The sequence below is a fragment of the Salvelinus namaycush genome, chromosome 5 (genome assembly GCF_016432855.1).
Source record: "Salvelinus namaycush isolate Seneca chromosome 5, SaNama_1.0, whole genome shotgun sequence".
NCBI lineage: Eukaryota > Metazoa > Chordata > Actinopteri > Salmoniformes > Salmonidae > Salvelinus > Salvelinus namaycush.
This window is the reverse complement of record NC_052311.1, coordinates 9894502-9912718: the sequence shown is the minus strand read 5'-3', so window position 1 is coordinate 9912718 and position 18217 is coordinate 9894502. Positions and strand designations below refer to the sequence as shown.

General features: G+C 43.3%; 1 protein-coding gene across 1 annotated transcript in view; it reads right to left on the bottom strand.

The window, feature by feature from the left end:
* Positions 1-18217, bottom strand: part of macrod1 (mono-ADP ribosylhydrolase 1) — a 93250-nt gene that overhangs the window by 30199 nt on the left and 44834 nt on the right. The window contains exon 4 of the mRNA XM_038993563.1: positions 7075-7104. Coding sequence (XP_038849491.1) covers positions 7075-7104 — 30 coding nt within the window. The remainder of the gene's footprint in view (positions 1-7074; positions 7105-18217) is intronic.

Sequence of the window (18217 nt, the reverse complement as noted above, 5' to 3'; positions counted from 1 at the left end):
TGACTCAAAATTGGTCAAAATTCTACAAAGATAAAAAAAACAAAGGACCTTGTACATTTCAGGTAAAATAACAACCCAATGTTTATATCCCAGGACAAATTAGCTAGCAACAGCAAGCTAGCTAGCTAAAATGGCCATAATTGTTTCATGTGTTTCGACCTGTCCCCAAATGAATGTAGTTGGTTCAGGGTCAGTTTTGATATTTCAACCTGCGTGTCCTGATCGTGTCTGGACAAAATCAACAAGCGCGGACGCACGCGCGTGCCCAGTCTAGTTAGTATGTCAGCAACCGGTGTGGCTGAAATAGCAGAATCTGAAGGGGTGTCCACATACTTTTAGTATATCTACCATGTAGTATATCTGGTGGTAGAATCCTCCTTAGAGATTGTCAGTTCTACATAGATCTTGGCTTTGCTTCTGAATATGACATCTTCATTTATTTATTTATTCAGCAGCCAGGGACCATGCATAACATACTCTAAGTATTGCACAAAATAAGTTACAGTAGCTAAATATAGCTCATTCCCATTTGTGGTCCACCACTACTATTTCCCTCCAAACAGGCAGGAAGTAGTGCCCTGCGTAGCAACCTGAGACACTGCCATGGAGACGCAGCGACAGGAAGAGACTGCCTGGGATAGACCAAACACAGCTAGGCCTTCTAGGTGAATAACACACACACAAACACACTTTGGCACGCACTCACACACACGGTCGCACTCACATGGTCACACCCTCAGCTGGGGGGGGGGACTGAGTGACTGGCCACTAGTAGTACAGATTTATCACTGGTATCGATTACCTCCACAGTCTCTCAACACCACACACACGCCGCAAAGCACTGAATTAACAACAGACTGAGAAATGACTGTTTATATACACAGCACCCCATAGTAATACATGATATACAGTGCATTCAGAAAGGATTCAGGACGCTTGCCTTTTAACACATTTTGTTACGTTACAGCCTTAATTTAAAATGGATTCAACAACAACTGTTCCTCAATCTACACACAATACCTTACAATGACAAAGCAAAACGTGTTTTCTTTAATGTTTGCAAATGTATAAATAACAGAAATATTTTTAAAAAAATTAACTACTTAAGAATTCAGACCCTTTGCTATCAGACTCGAAATTGAGCTCAGGTGCATCCGTTTCCAAATATCATCCTTGAGATGTTTCTACAACTTGATTGGAGTCCACCTGTGGTAAATTCAATTGATTGGACATGATTTGGAAAGGCACACACCTGTCTATATAAGGTCACACAGTTGACAGTCAGAGCAGAAACCAAGCCATGAGGTCAAAGAATTGTCCGTAGAGCTCAGAGACAGGATTGTGTCGAGGCACAGATCTGGGGAAAGGTACCAAAACATTTATGCAGCATTGAAGGTCCCCAAGAACACAGTGGCCTCCATCATTCTTAAATGGAAGAAGTTTGGAACCACCAAGACTCTTCCTAGAGCTGGCTGCCCGCCAAACTGAGCAATCAGGGGAGAAGGGCCTTGGTCAGGGAGGGGACCAAGAACCCGATGGTCACTCTGACAGAGCTCCAGAGTTCCTCTGTGAAGATGGGACACCATCTCTGCAGCACTCCACCAAATCAGGCCTTTATGGTAAAGTGGCCAGATGGAAGCCACTCCTCACTAAAAAGGCACATGACAGCCCGCTTGGAGTTTGCCAAAAGGCACCTAAAGGATTCTCAGACCATGAGAAACAGGATTCTCTGTTCTGATGAAACCAAGATTGAACTCTTTGGCCTGAATGCCAAGCATCACATCTAGAGGAAATCTGTCACCATTCCTACTGTGAAGCATGGTGGTGGCAGCATCATGCTGTGGGGATATTTTTCAGTGGCAGGGATTGGGAGACTAGTCAGGATCGAGGGAAAGATGAATGGAGCAAAGTACAGAGAGATCCTTGATGAAAACCTGCTCCAGAGCGCTCAGGACCTCAGACTGGGGAGAAGGTTCACCTTCCAACAGGACAATGACCCTAAGCGCACAGCCAAGACAACACAGGAGTGGCTTCGGGACAAGTCTCTGAATGTCCTTGAGTGACCCAGCCAGAGCCCGGACTTGAACCTGATCGAACATCTCTGGAGAGACCTGAAAATAGCTCTGCAGCGACGCTCCCCATCCAACCAGACAGAGCTTGTGAGGGTCTGTAAAGAAGAACGTTAGAAACCCCCCAAATACTGGGTGCCAAGCTTGCAGCGTCATACCCAAGATGACTCAATGCTGTAATCGCTGCCAAAGTGCTTTAACAAAGTACTGAGTAAAGGGTCTGACTACTTAAGTAACTGTTTTTGCTTCATCGTTATGGGGTATTGTGTGTAGATTGGTGAAGGGGAAAAACGATTTAATCAATTTTAGAATAAGGCTGTAACGTAACAAAATGTAGGGGTCTGAATACTTTCGAATGCACTGTACTAATGACTTCTCACCAGCAGTCTCACATAATATACTAACTAGGACGCTGGATGCAAACACACACCACACATACTTGCAAAAACATTTCCTCTCTCTCACACTCATGAAGTCAGAGAACTGTTCCAAGTAATGGACACATCTCAACATCAACTGTTCAGAGGAGATTGTGTGAATCAGGCCTTCATGGTCCAATTGCTGTAAATAAATCACTACTAAGTCACCAATAAGAAGAGATTTGCTTGTGCCAAGAAACACGAGCAATGAACGTTAGACCAGTGGAAATCTGTCCTTTGGTTTGATAAGTTCAAATTCCAGAAAAATCCAGAAAATTATGTCATGGCTTTAGAAGCTTCTGATAGATTAATTGACATCATTTGAGTCAATTGGAGGTGTACCTGTGGATGTATTTCAAGGCCTACCTTCAAACTCAGTGCCTCTTTGCTTGACATCATGGGAAAATAAAAATAAATAAGCCAAGACCCCAGAAAAATAATTGTACACCTCCACAAGTCTGGTTTATCCTTGGGAGCAATTTCCAAACGCCTGAAGGTACCAAGTTCATCTGTACAAACAAGTATAAACACCATGGGACCCCGCAGCCATCATACCGCTCAGGAAGGAGATGCGTTCTGTCTCCTGGAGATGAACGTACTTTGGTGCGAAAAGTGCAAATCAATCCCAGAACAACAGCAAAGAACCTTGTGATGATGCTGGAGGAAACAGGTACAAAAGTATCTATATACACAGTAAAACGAGTCTTATATCGACATAACCTGAAAGGCCACTCAGCAAAGAAGAAGCCACTGCTCTAAAACCGCCATAAAAAAGCCAGACTACAGTTTGCAACTGCACATGGGGACAAAGATCATACTTTTTGGAGAAATGTCCTCTGGTCTGATGAAACAAAAATAGAACTGTTTCGCCATAATGACCCTCGTTATGTTTGGAGGAAAAAGGGAGATGCTTGCAAGCCGAAGAACACCATCCCAACCGTGAAGCACAGGGGTGGCAGCATCATGCTGTGGGGGTGCTTTTCTGCAGGAGGGACTGGTGCACTTCACAAAATATATGGCATCATGAGGATGTAAAATGACGTGGATATATTGAAGCAACATCTCAAGACATCAGTCAGGAAGTTAAAGCTTGGTCGCAAATGGATCTTCCAAATGGACAATGACCCCAAGCATACTTCCAAAGTTGTATCAAAATGGCTTAAGGACAACAAAGTCAAGGTATTGGAGTGGCCATCACAAAGCCCTGACCTCAATCCTATAGAAAATTTGTGGGCAGAACTGAAAAAGCATGTGCGAGCAAGGAGGCCTACAAACCTGACTCAGTTACACCAGCTCTGTCAGGAGGAATGGGCCAAAATTCACCCAACTTATTGTGGCAAGCTTGTGGAAGGCTACCTGAAACGTTTGACAAAAGTTAAACAATTTAAAAGGCAATGCTACCGAATACTAATTGAGTGTATGTCAACTTCTGACCCACTGGGAATGTGATGAAAGAAATAAAAGCTGACGTAAATCATTCTCTCTACTATAATTCTGACATTTCACATTCTTAAAATAAAGTGGTGATCCTAACTGACCTAAGACAGGGGATTTTTTTTACTAGGATTAAATGTCAGGAATTGTGAAAAACTGAGTTTAAATGTATTTGGCTAAGGTGTATGTAAACTTCCGACTTCAACTGTATATGGCTGCCAAATATTTGATGAACCAAAAACTACAACAGTTAGTTGAATTAGTCTAAATATATGATCATTAGCACATAGTTTGGAGGGCTCTCAGACATGAATCTTAATATAGCCTATAGATAGAATTAATTACATGAGGGACTTAACTTCCGGCGCCGACAGAGATGGCCGCCTCGCTTCGCGTTCCTAGGAAACTATGCAGTATTTTTTTTTATGTGTTATTTCTTACATTGGTACCCCAGGTAATCTTAGGTTTTATTACATACAGTCGGGAGGAACTATTGGATATAAGAGCAACGTCAACTCACCAACATTACGACCAGGAATACGACTTTCCCGAAGCGGATCCTCTGTTTTGCCCACCACCCAGGACAATGGATTGGATCCCAGCAGGCGACCCAAAACAACGACGCAGTAGAAGGGGCAGACGGAGCGGTCTTCTGGTCAGGCTCCGTAGACGGGCACATCGCGCACCGCTCCCGCGGATACTACTCGCCAATGTCCAATCTCTTGACAACAAGGTAGACGAAATCCGTGCAAGGGTTGCCTTCCAGAGAGACATCAGAGACTGTAACGTTCTTTGTTTCACGGAAACCTGGCTCACTCAAGACACGCTATCGGAGTCGGTACAGCCAGCTGGTTTCATCACGCATCGCATCGACAGAAACAAGCATCTTTCTGGTAAGAAGAAGGGCGGGGGTGTATGCCTTATGATCACACCACGTCTCGTTAATCATAACAACATACAGGAACTCAAGTCCTTCTGTTCACCTGACTTAGAATTCCTCACAATCCCCCCCAAGCAGACACATCAATGGCACTGAACAAACTTCATTTGACTCTATGTAAACCACATATCCTGAGGCTGCATTTATTGTAGCTGGGGATTTTAGCAAGGCTAATCTGAAAACAAGGCTCCCTAAATTCTATCAGCATATCGATTGCGCAACCAGGGCTGGCAAAACCCTAGATCATTGTTATTCTAACTTCCGCAACGCATATAAGGCCCTCCCCCGCCCTCCTTTCGGAAAAGATGACCACGAGTCCATTTTGTTGCTTCCAGCCTATAGACAGAAACTAAAACAGGAAGCTCCCGCGCTCAGGTCTGTTCAACGCTGGTCCGACCAATCGGATTCCACGCTTCAAGATTGCTTCGATCACATGGACTGGGATATGTTCCGCATTGCGGCGAACAACAACGCTGATTCGGTGAGCGGGTTAATTAGCAAGTGCATCGGCGATGTCGTACCCACAGCGTCTATTAAAACATTCCCAAACCAGAAACCGTGGATTGATGGCAGCATTCGCGCAAAACTGAAAGCGTGAACCAATGCTTTTAATCAGGGCAAGGTGACCGGAAACATGACTGATTACAAACAGTGTAGCTATTCCCTCCGCAAGGCAATCAAACAAGCTAAGCGTCAGTACAGAGACAAAGTAGAGTCGCAATTCAACGGCACAGACACGAGAGGTATGTGGCAGGGTCTACAGTCAATCACGGACTATAAAAGGAAAACCAGCCCGTCGCGGACCAGGATGTCTTGCTCCCAGACAGACTAAACAACTTCTTTGCTCGCTTTGAGGACAATACAGTGCCACTGACACGGCCCGCTACCAAAACCTGTGGGCTCTCCTTCACTGCAGCCAACGTGAGTAAAACATTTAAACGTGTCAACCCTCGCAAGGCTGCAGGCCCAGACGGCATCCCCAGCCGCGTCCTCAGAGCATGCGCAGACCAGCTGGGTGGTGTGTTTACGGACATATTCAATCAATCCTTATCCGTCTGCTGTCCCCACATGCTTCAAGAGGGCCACCCTTGTCCCTGTTCCCAAGAAAGCTAAGGTAACTGAACTAAATGACTACCGCCCCGTAGCACTCACTTCCGTCATCATGAAGTGCTTTGAGAGACTAGTCAAGGACCATATCACCTCCACCCTACCTGACACCCTAGACCCACTCCAATTTGCTTACCGCCCCAATAGTTCCACAGACGACGCAATCACACTGCCCTAACCCATCTGGACAAGAGGAATACCTATGTGAGAATGCTGTTCATCGACTACAGTTCAGCATTTAACAACATAGTACCCTCCAAACTCGTCATCAAGCTCGAGATCCTGGGTCTCGACCCCGCCCTGTGCAACTGGGTCCTGGACTTCCTGACGGGCCACCCCCAGGTGGTGAGGGTAGGCAACAACATCTCCACCCCGCTAATCCTCAACACTGGGGCCCCACAAGGGTGCGTTCTCAGCCCTCTCAAAACGTATTTATACTTATCTGTACAACATATTATTGGTTAATTGGTTTGATTATGTACACCTGGGGCAATGGACATTCAGAATGGATATTTACAGAATGTTCAGATAGAAATGTATTGTGTAGATCAAATATGACTGTCAGATAGACTGGAATAGTATAGAAGATTGTTTGTGCTCTATTCATTCTATTGTTATCATCAACATGCAGTTCCAGATACAGCCCTGCCATTAGTTGAAGGCAGCCAATCCAATTGTTTCTGAAAAGTAGTCACTTCCTGAGATCTGTATTGAAATATTTTTGGAAAGTAGTTGCTTTCTCAGATCTGTATTCAAATCGTTTTAAAAAGTTGCCATTTTTTGGTATCTGTTTTGGGGATTTGACTACAAATAGTTTTAGTCACCTCCAAAGTAAGTAAACCCCAATTTTTATTTTACTTTCGATGTAGCATAGTTAAAACTATAGTTATCCCAGGTCTAACACACACACACACACACACACACACACACACACACACACACACACACACACACACACACACACACACACACACACACACACACACACACACACACACACACACACACACACACACACACACACACACACACAGCGGTCTGTATTCTTTCTCTCCTGGAACAAGGGAACAGAAATAAAAGAGTAAAGAGTGACAGAAGGACTCACCTCCTCCTCCCCCCAACAGGGTCTTGTTGGCTGAAAGATAAAACAGAGAAGAGAAACATCATGAGAAAACATTCTTTATAATGCAAATATACCTTCTGGCTGGCAGGATTGTATAGCCCTTCAAGGTCTTATTCCAACCTTCCTGGAAATAAACAGCGGTATGGCTGAGCCATATATATAGCTCTGGGATTGGTCCATTGTGTCATCAGCGCTGCATCTGACTTATGACCTTTGACCTCAGTGATGTCACAAGCTCCATCATCAGCCTTCATCACTCAATTGATTTGAAGGCGGGCTGGAATAAAATTCAGTTATTTCGGTTCCTGCCCTGCCACCAGGAGTCATGATCCAATACAGAGCAACTTTTAACCTGACAGGCTGGTCGATATGAGGATACCAAAGCACCACACACACTAGCTAGTGTGTAACTCTTCTGGACAGCTAGCCATTCAGACAGGGAAATACAGAGGAGAGGAGAGAGAAGAAGAGGGAGAGAGGTAGATTTTAGACATTGATATTTGGGACAGACAGCATCTGCCTATCCAGGAGCCTCTATTCATATGGTCTCAAGAGAAGAGAGGAGCAAGAGGAGAGGAGCGGCCGAGAGGAGAAAAGAGGAGCGAGAGGAGAGGAGCGAGAGGAGAAAATAGGAGCGAGAGGAGAGGAGCGAGAGGAGGCAGCAGAATGGCAACATCTGTCTGTCCCTCTGGAAGACAAAAGCATTAAAAACAGAGCCCAGCGCATGCACAGCCAAAACATGTCCATGTGCATGCACAACCACGCACACACACACACATATCTCACACATGGGCACACACAGACGTGGACCGACAAGATTGGATGTTGGTGTAACCATGGAAACTCCAAAGCCCAAAGGTTTGTTACTAAAACCTAGTTAATTAGAGAGAGAGAGAGGTGGAAAGAGCGAGAAAGAGGGGTGGAAAGAGCGAGAGAGATGGGTGGAAAGAGCGCGAGAGGGAGAGCGATAGAGAGGGGTGAGAGAGATGGTGTCAGAAAGAGGTAAAATAAGTACTTAGCCTGTGGAGGTGCCTCTCCCACTTCTGTCAGTTAAAGGATGAACGTGTGAGGAGAGAGAGAAGAAAGTGAGACTGGGGAGACAGACAGAGGGGTGTACCGCTGTTACCCCAGGGAGAGAGACTGGGGAGACAGACAGAGGGGTGTACCGCTGTTACCCCAGGGAGAGAGACTGGGGAGACAGACAGAGGGGTGTACCGCTGTTACCCCAGGGAGAGAGACTGGGACTGACTATATAGACTTAATCTATGATTGTGATATCATGGATGGCCAGTCCTTGCATCCATAGCTGTCTATGAAATTGAGAGTGGTTACATTTCTCCAGGCCCATCCTCAGGTTTTCACCGAAACAGAGGCGGGGTGACCGCTTTGTTATTATTCAATTAAGGATTCCAGATTAAAATAAAGTATCTGCTGATAAGTAGTACTGTTTTTTTAGAGGGAGGTGACACAGAGAGAGAGCAGCACTACATTTCTGTGAACATAAACTAAAAAGATGGAGCGTAGCCTACCTTCTCCTGGAAAGGGAAGTCCTTAAATTATGACTGGACAGACACACACAGAGAAACACACAGAGACAGACAGAGAGAGAGAAAGGGCACGGAATGGAGGGGTATAGGTGATGTGTACCAGACTTTGCTTTCAGCACTGAAAAGATGGACAGAGCAAGGGTGAAAATATATAAATTGAAAGAAAAGATGGAAAGAAAATCTTGCTGTGACTGACAATGAGAGTGAGTGAGAATCAGTGGAGGCTGCTGAGGGGAGGACGCCTTGGAATGGCATCAAACACATGGAAACCATGATGTATTTGATACCATTCCACTGATTCCGCTCCAGCCATTACCACGAGCCCTTCCTCCCCAATTAAGGTGCCAGTGTGTTAGGGCGTGTGTGTGTGTGTGTGTGTGTGTGTGTGTGTGTGTGTGTGTGTGTGTGTGTGTAGTGTTGTGGTGTATTTAGGGACGCTCACAATATACTGTAAGATTGAATCCTGTCTTGGTTTCATAACTGAACAGTGATGCTGAGGATGATTATTCTTATGTTGCTGCTGATAAAAACAACAGATCTGTACAATGTTTCCTAAATATATATTGCTCATCAGCTCATCTCCACCCGCTCCTCTCGTCTCTCTCCATCTCCTCTCTTTTATTCCGTGAGCAACATGCTTGTGTGTTGTTCTTTCTCTGCCCTTTCACCTCCTGTTCCCCTCTTTCTCCAACCAAACCGCTCTTTCTTCCCCTCATTGATTGGATTTTGTACATTTGATTGTACTTTCCTTGGACAAAAACAGGAGAATCGTAATTAGAGACGGCTCTACTGTGTCCTAATAGCAACCTTCTGAATCTGTGAACACATACAGGCCTGTTGTAGCCCCAAGAACCACTTATCTAGTAGAATAAACCAAGGCTATCTCTCTTTTCAGGGAAATACTAAAGCATATTTTTCTGACAAAAGGGTTTGAGTTATTTCATGCACAGTGTAATTTATGCACAAAGCCAGCGGTGTAAGGTACTTAAGAAAAAATACTTTAAAGTACTACTTAGGTCGTTTTTTTGGGTATCTGTACTTTACTATTTATATTTTTTTACATCACTACATTCCTAAAGTAAATTATGTACTTTTTACTCCATACATTTTCCCTGACACCCAGAAGTAAGCAGGACAGGAAAATGGTCTAATTCAGCACTTATCAAGAGAACAACCCTGGTCATCCCTACTGCCTCTGATCTAGTGGACTCACTAAACACATTTGTCTGGGTGTTGCAGTCTGCCCCTGGCTATCTGTAAATTATTTTTTAAAAGACAATTGTGCCCTCTGGTTTGCTTTATATAAGGAATTTTAAATGATTTATACTTTTGACACTTAAGTATATTTAAAACCAAATACTTTTACTCAAGCAGATTTTACTGGATGACTTTTACTTGAGTCATTTTCTATTCAGGTATCTTTACTTTTACTCAAGTATGACAATGTAGTACTTTTTCCACCAGTGCACACAGCAAACGGATGTGGGTCAAACTGAATGATTAACTGAATTTAAAAGGACAATATAAAAAGAGTTGGTTGTGTTGCACATGGTGGACTTGAAATACTTTCTGGTTTTCACGGCTAGTCTGACTGAACCATAAGGACCTGCTGAACAGACAGAAGACCGCCAGCTTCACGCGCGGGGATCACAGCACGGGCTCTTGGTAACACCTGGGCTCCCTTTACCAAAAGCATTAAAAAAGAGACAATGACATTATATAGCCTACAGATCCATAAGGCTGTACGGAAAGGTTAGTTAAAATGCGTAACCATAGACGACTAAAGCAAATGTTTTAACAGATGTGACACCTGTTTTAACATTAGTTCAGGGTGAAGTTATAGGCTACAGTGCACTTCTATTAGAAGGCACAGACACCGAGCTCTCAAACAAAGCGACGCAGGGAGCTAGGGAAACGGAGCGCAACGCTTATTTAATAGGTTAGTGACTCTTTCCCTCACACACACACAGAGAGAGAGAGACACACTGGGATGGAGATGTAACAGCCGTGCGAAGGCGGTTTCCACAGCGATTAAGCATTTTGGAGGCAGTTTTTAACCGCTGTACATAGAAGAGAGAGAGAGCGACAGAAAGCGATCGACTCGACAAGCCTGCCCGGAGATCGGCGAAGGAAGACTAGAATAAAAAAAAGGACTGAAAAAAAGGTAGTATCATTCTATCTGCTAAAGTACATAAAAACAGCTTCAAATGAGATTTTACATGGTTCATTTCAGGATAAATGATATCTGAATACAACAGGTTTATAAGAGGGGGAATAGGACAGAAAGGGCACTCTTACACGTTTAGTATTTGTGTGGTGCATATTGTTTCTATTGTTTGGATAAACAATTAAGCCTGTGTGTGTGTCACTCTGGATGTGTGTGTGTCACTCTGGATGTGTGTGTGTCACTCTGGATGTGTGTGTGTCACTCTGGATGTGTGTGTCACTCTGGATGTGTGTGTGTCTACTACTCAGGCCAAGCACAAAGGACTACAGGTCGCATAGGATTTAAAGTTTTTGTGTGTGTGTTTTTACACAAACACACACACACACACACTTAGTTGTTTACACAAACGCAACGTATTGTGCAGCACAGCATCTCAAGCACAATAACAAAGAAAATATGACATAATCAAAAGTAATTTAAGCATACAAACACAACAGGGTTTAGAGTGCATAGAGAGCAGTTGTCTTACAGTTTCACTGGGCATTAATTAAAAACAACAATATGCGTTACGCACACACACACACACACACACACACCACACACACACACACACACACACACACACACACACACACACACACACACACACACACACACACACACAGGATTATTACAGAGCAAACAGGGCCATACTGAGATTAGAAGGAAATTCTCAGTGCCTAAATGTTACAGAACATCAGATTAAAGACAGAGAGATGGAGAGAGAGATGGAGAGAAACACTGCACATTGGCAACATGATGAGGAGAGAATGCCCAGAAAATACAACAAAGAAAATTATAAAACCAAGTTCCAGTCCAGTCATTTCAGAGAACTGTGATTTCAACTTCAATTCAGTTACAGAATTCAGTCAAAATCAAACAATTCAAAATACACAATATCAACCTGGTTACACCATGCAATATTATTTTACCTCTGAATTTCTAACTTGGTCTGGTATCATTTTACACAATGTTGGCTGATGTATAAACTATGTATGAAAACAAAAGCAAGGAAACCTTTGTGTAGGGGTCTATTTAAAACCAAGGCCCCAACCTCTAGGAGACATTCTGGAGATGACATAGATTACATTCTAAATAAAGATATTAGAGGGATCCATTACAGTGAGGGGAATTTCATGGTCCATCTGAGTACACACACACACACACACACACACACACACACACACACACACACTACATAATAGTTGATTATGGCATTAAAGAGCAGTGTTTTGCAGCCCTAGTTATTGGCGCAGGAGTACAATATCACAATACACCAGACCCACGCTGCTGCAGTAGAAGCCACAGAGTGAAGTTCAGGAACTGAATTTATTTCAACAGAATACAGACTGTAACCTTTACTGCCTCACCATATCCGCTCTGAACGTTTATGTGTCTCTCTGATGAGGTGTGTGTGTGTGTGGGCCTTGGGAGGGGTGAGTGAGGTGTGCGTATTGTTAAATATGTGGACCTCTGGAGTGAGTCGTGTGTGTGTGTGTGGTGGCGTGTGTGTGTGTGGTGGCGTGTGTGTGTGTGTGGTGGCGTGTGTGTAAGAGCAGTGGTGTCCAGCACTTAAATTGCCTGTTTATTCTCAGGCTCTGCATCATTCAGAGATAGCGAGGAAAGAAAGAGAGCAAGAGAGAGAAAGACATGGAGAGAAATTATTTGAGCTGCATCAAATAGGCTGCATTTATACAGTAGACTGTGATCATGCTTGCTACGTGTATGACAGGGAGATGAAGCTGTGTGTGTATATAGTGTGTTTGTATACAGTGTGTGTGTGTGTGTGTGTGTGCATACAGTATGGGGATGAGAATCTGACTGGGATAATTATTCCCTACTCAGTTTAAAAGGAGCCTTCAGCTTGGAATACGCAACCGATTTATGCAAAACATATTCACTGTGTTTGTGTCGGTCTGTGTGAGTGTGTGTCGGTCTGTGTGAGTGTGTGTCGGTCTGTGTGAGTGTGTGTCGGTCTGTGTGAGTGTGTGTCGGTCTGTGTGAGTGTGTGTCGGTCTGTGTGAGTGTGTGTCGGTCTGTGTGAGTGTGTGTCGGTCTGTGTGAGTGTGTGTCGGTCTGTGTGAGTGTGTGTCGGTCTGTGTGAGTGTGTGTCGGTCTGTGTGAGTGTGTCGGTCTGTGTGAGTGTGTGTCGGTCTGTGTGAGTGTGTGTCGGTCTGTGTGAGTGTGTGTCGGTCTGTGTGAGTGTGTGTCGGTCTGTGTGAGAGTGTTAGGGGTGTGAACGTTTAAACGTTAAAACTAAGTTGGGATTCTTAACGTTAGGAAAATTCCCTAACGATGTTATCCCCACATAATTAAAATCACAGTGCAGTTACCACAAAACAGTTATCTGTGTTATAGCCTAACTAGACGATAGGCTATAACGGCCTGGGGAAAGTTGTGTATTTTAAATAAAACAGAGAGGAAGATGCAAACCGTAGGCTACTTGGGTGAATTTGTGAGGCATCAAGACAAGACATGGCAAGATGCAGATTAGCAAGACATATGAGCACGGTTCTGCCTGCCCCTCACTCTGCCTCGCTAATGATGCCAGTGTGTGTTCAGTCAGAGCGCGTGTTCAGTCTTCGGTCTGTTGCCTGTAGAATATCCTAGTTTATTCATGGAACTGATGTCGTGTATCTTTGGGCCAGTCTTGCGACCGGGGTAGTCTTCGTTGCTGAGTGGGTAGGGGTGTTTTTGTCTCATATTCTGAAATTACAGTAGGCTACCGGTAGCCTGTATCAATGACCCTTTTCAGATGTAATAATGTGTCACCTCGTCTGTTAGGGTAGGCTACACTACGGCTTTTTACTTGTCTAAAGTAATGCTGCTTCTGAAGCAGGACTCATTTCCATCACTACGCGACCAAAACTGTCAATCAAATCATCTTGAGCGGCTCGGCTCAGCCTGCTGCCTGCACGCAGACCACTCTCTCCTAAAAAGGTACTTTAAAGTTCTTTAAATACTGTGATTTAGCAAGACATTTAGTGGAAATAAAGTACATCTAGCTATCCTACCATAAAAAACAGCATTAACAACACAGTAGCACATCAATCAACAACCTTTATTGTTGTCAGGGAAACAATAGAACATTATAAGTCGGAGCAGAATTCTACTGTCTGAAAAGATACAAGGTGCATTCGTAAATTCACTCTGGTTATCTACACCAATTTCAGAGCACTCTCGTCTGAGTGTGCAGAATAACTGATGAATTTACGAATGCTCAACACCCGTTGAATATGGCCGGTGTCGGTAAACGTTGGCAAAAAAGCGTAATTAAATTGTTGCCAGCAGCACATTTACAGTCAACAACACTCTAGATAACATGAAAACAGCCTAACCAGCTCTGCTAGGGGGAGTAAAATGGTCAGAGTGAAGTGTTCTCTCATTTGTGTCTGGAAGTAGCTAGCAAGCTAGCCAACGTTAGCCAGTTAGCTTGGGTGCTTGACTGCCGTTGTGAGGTCAGAACGCTCTGATCAACCCCACTCATCAGCCAGAGCGTCCAGTGTGCGCTCTGTACGCTCCGAGAGCGAAACACTCGGAATTTACAAATGGACAATCTGACAATGCTATGAATTTACGAACGCCCAGAGCGCACTCCGAACACACTCTGGCACTCCAGATTGAATTTCCGAACACACTCACAGACTCTTGACACTCACAGACACTCTTTTAATTGTCTGAAAAGTTATCAATTGTTGCTATTGTTCGGAAGTCCAGAAAGGACATATTAACAAAATAAATCCTTCATTTTGTCGAGATCACAACTTATTTATCAAGATCAAGACAAGTGTTGTTGTCGAGTGTTGTTGTTTTGTAGGAGTGTGGACGTATTGATGACAGATTGACAGTATGGCCGAGGCAGCAGAGCCCACGGTGGATCAGCACATACGTATTGATGACAGATTGACAGTATGGCCGAGGCAGCAGAGCCCACGGTGGATCAGCACATACGTATTGATGACAGATTGACAGTATGGCCGAGGCAGCAGAGCCCACGGTGGATCAGCACATACGTATTGATGACAGATTGACAGTATGGCCGAGGCAGCAGAGCCCACGGTGGATCAGCACATACGTATTTATTGATTGCTACACTAAGGGAAGGTACATTTCATGTTTTGGAGCTCTTTATCAGTTTATAGGTTAGAAAGCTAAAAGTTCCTTGTTCCTTGCATGCCATTGGCTGTGGACTTGGGGGCGGCATTCAGCCTGGGAGACAGGCTGCCTGTCAGGCACTGTTCAAGGCTTAAATGCCCACGAGAGCATTTTGATCAACGCAGCCACAGGGCTCATTGACGAGGTTATCGCGCATCTGTACAAATTAATGGATAATACGTGGTACTTTTGTTTATCTTGTGATCACGACAAAACAACTCTTGTTATGTAGTGATCATGAGATAAATCATTTGTGATCTCGACATAAGGGAATAATTGTTTTATTCATATGGCCTCTCTGGACTTCTGTACTATTGACATGTTACTGTAGCTGTGTTCTGTCTGTAAAGGGTCGCGGCAGATAGAACTTCATACATTATTCTACATGGTGAATTGAGTGGAATTTGATTATTTCTTTCTTATCATTTTAACGGAATGTTTTTTTTGTTTTTTTTTTAATGGTTGTTTAAACGTTAAGCAAAATTGTCCATTTGTTACATCTCTAGCGGGTGTACAGTAATGTGTGTATTTTTTGTGTGTGCTGTGTTGCCATTGCGTGTGAACAAAACTCTATGAGAGCTAAAGTTAACGGTGTAGTTAGTGTTCGTTTACCTGATACTTCATTGATGCAACAACGGTACTTCCTTCACTATAATTCAACACTCCTAACAATTCCATTACTACCTGGTACCAAAATAATACAAAATGGTGCTTGTTGTAAGGAATTACAAATAAACCAAAATGTACAGGTAACTGCCCAAATAAAACAAACACCAACATAACGTCTCTTAATATGGCGTTGGGCACCACGAGCCAGAACAGCTTCAATGCACCGTGGCATAGATTCTACTAGTGTCTGGAACTCTACTGGAGGGATGCGACACCATTCTTCCACCAGACATTCCATCATTTGGTGTTGTTGAAGATAGTGGAAAATGCTGTCTCAGGCGCTGCTCCAGAATCTCCCATAAGTGTTCAATTGGGTTTAGATAAATGATGTATATAAACTCTGGGTTGCTGATGCTATGTACTGGCCAATGAGAGGCTTTGAAGCCACTGTTCGGCCATATTGGCACTCCTCAGAAAAGCAGTCCACCATAGGAATGAATGGAATTCTACAGTATTTAATTTAAATGTTTCAAGGACAAAATACATGTATTTTGTTGTTGTAGTGGGGACAGTAACATTAATACTTTCGAAAAAATATGACTTTAAATAAAATGTTATATATTGTTTTTGTATGTTTAGCTCACAATAATACAATAAAAAGGTACGCATTAAGACCCTTTAGAATGTAAGCCCTGTCTAACCCCGGGGCGGCGATTCTACGAAGCTCTATGGAATTGTTTTAAGAAGGTCATACCAAGGATCATTTAGTCATTTGATTTATAATTTTAAGACCCCTTGAAGTATCAAAAAAATATATAAAACAATGATTGGATGAAAAAATATTTTTGGACTTACTGCTATTAGCCCATACAAACACATTGAATAACAGATTCACTACATGGAACAACAGATACAAACATCTGAAGGAAGTTTGTTCTGAAGTGTCCGTCCTATATCTGAGAAATGCAGTGCATTCGGAAAGTATTCAGACACCTTCACTTTTTCCACATTGATAAATTACAGCCTTTTTCTAAACTTCATTAAATTAAAATGTTCCCTCATCAGTCTACACACAATACCACATAATGACAAAGCGAAAACAGGTATTTGTAAAAACAATACGTAATTATTCAGACCCTTTGCAATGAGACTCGAAATTGAACTCCGGTGCATCCTGTTTCCATTGATCATCCTTGAGATGTTTCTACAACTTGATTGGAGTCCACCTGTGGTAAATTCACAAATTCAGCACTCCACCAATCAGGCTTTTATGGTAGAGTGGCAAGACGGAAGCCACTCCTCAGTAAAAGGAACATGACAGCCCGCTTGGAGTTTGCCAAAAGACACTTAAAGGACTCAGACCAAGAGAAACAAGATTCTCTGGTATGATGAAACCAAGATTGAACTCTTTGGCCCGAATACCAAGTGTCACATCTCTCATGTATTTTCTGCACTACGCAATGATATGGGCAGCGACCATGTAACACTTTTACAACATACAGAAGTGCGCTGGTTATCAATGGGAAAAGTATCGACATTTTTTTAATTGAGAGACGAGCTTAAAGTTTTCTTTACTAACCGTAATTTTCACTTGTCTGACCGCTTGCATGATGACGAGTTTCTCACACGACTGGCCTATCTGGGTGACGTTTTTTCTCGCCTGAATGATCTGAATCTAGGATTACAGAGACTCTCCGCAACTATATTCAATGTGCAGGACAAAATTGAGGCTATGATTAAGAAGTTGGAGCTCTTCTCTGTCTGCATTAACAAGGACAACACACAGGTCTTTCCATCATTGTATGATTTTTTTGTGTGCAAATGATCAAGCTTACGGACAATGTCAAATGTGATATAGTGAAGCACCTGAGAGAGCTGGGTGCGCAATTACGCAGGTACTTTACCGAAACGGACGACACAAACAACCGGATTCGTTGTCCCTTTCATGCCCTGCCTCCAGTCCACTTACCGATATCTGAACAAGGGATCCTCATCAAAATTGCAACAAGCAGTTCTGTGAAAATTGAATTGAATCAGAAGCCACTGCCAGATTTCTGGATTGGACTGCGCTCAGAGTATCCTGCCTTGGCAAATCGCGCTGTTAAGACACTGATGCCCATTACAACCACGTACCTATGTGAGAGTGGATTCTCGGCCCTCACTAGCATGAAAACTACATACAGGCACAGACTGTGTGTGGAAAATGATATAAGACAGACTCTCCAATACAACCCAACATTGCAGAGTTATGTGCATCCTTTCAAGCACACCCTTCTCATTAACCTGTGGTGAAGTATTCAAATTTCATGAACAAATAAGGTTTTATATGTAAGATGGCTAAATAAAGAGCAAACTTATTGATCATTATTATATTATTATTTGTGCCCTGGTCCTATAAGAGGTCTTTGTCACTTCCCACGAGCCGGGATGTGACAAAAACTAACACTCATTCTTATGTTTAATAAATGTATTGTATAGTGTGTGTGTGGCAGACTTACAATGATGGCAAAAAGCAACATTTGAGAGTCCGCTGACCCTGGTGCTAGAGGGGGTACACAGCTGGAGGATGAATGTTTGAAGGGGTACGGGACTATAAAAAGTTTGGGAA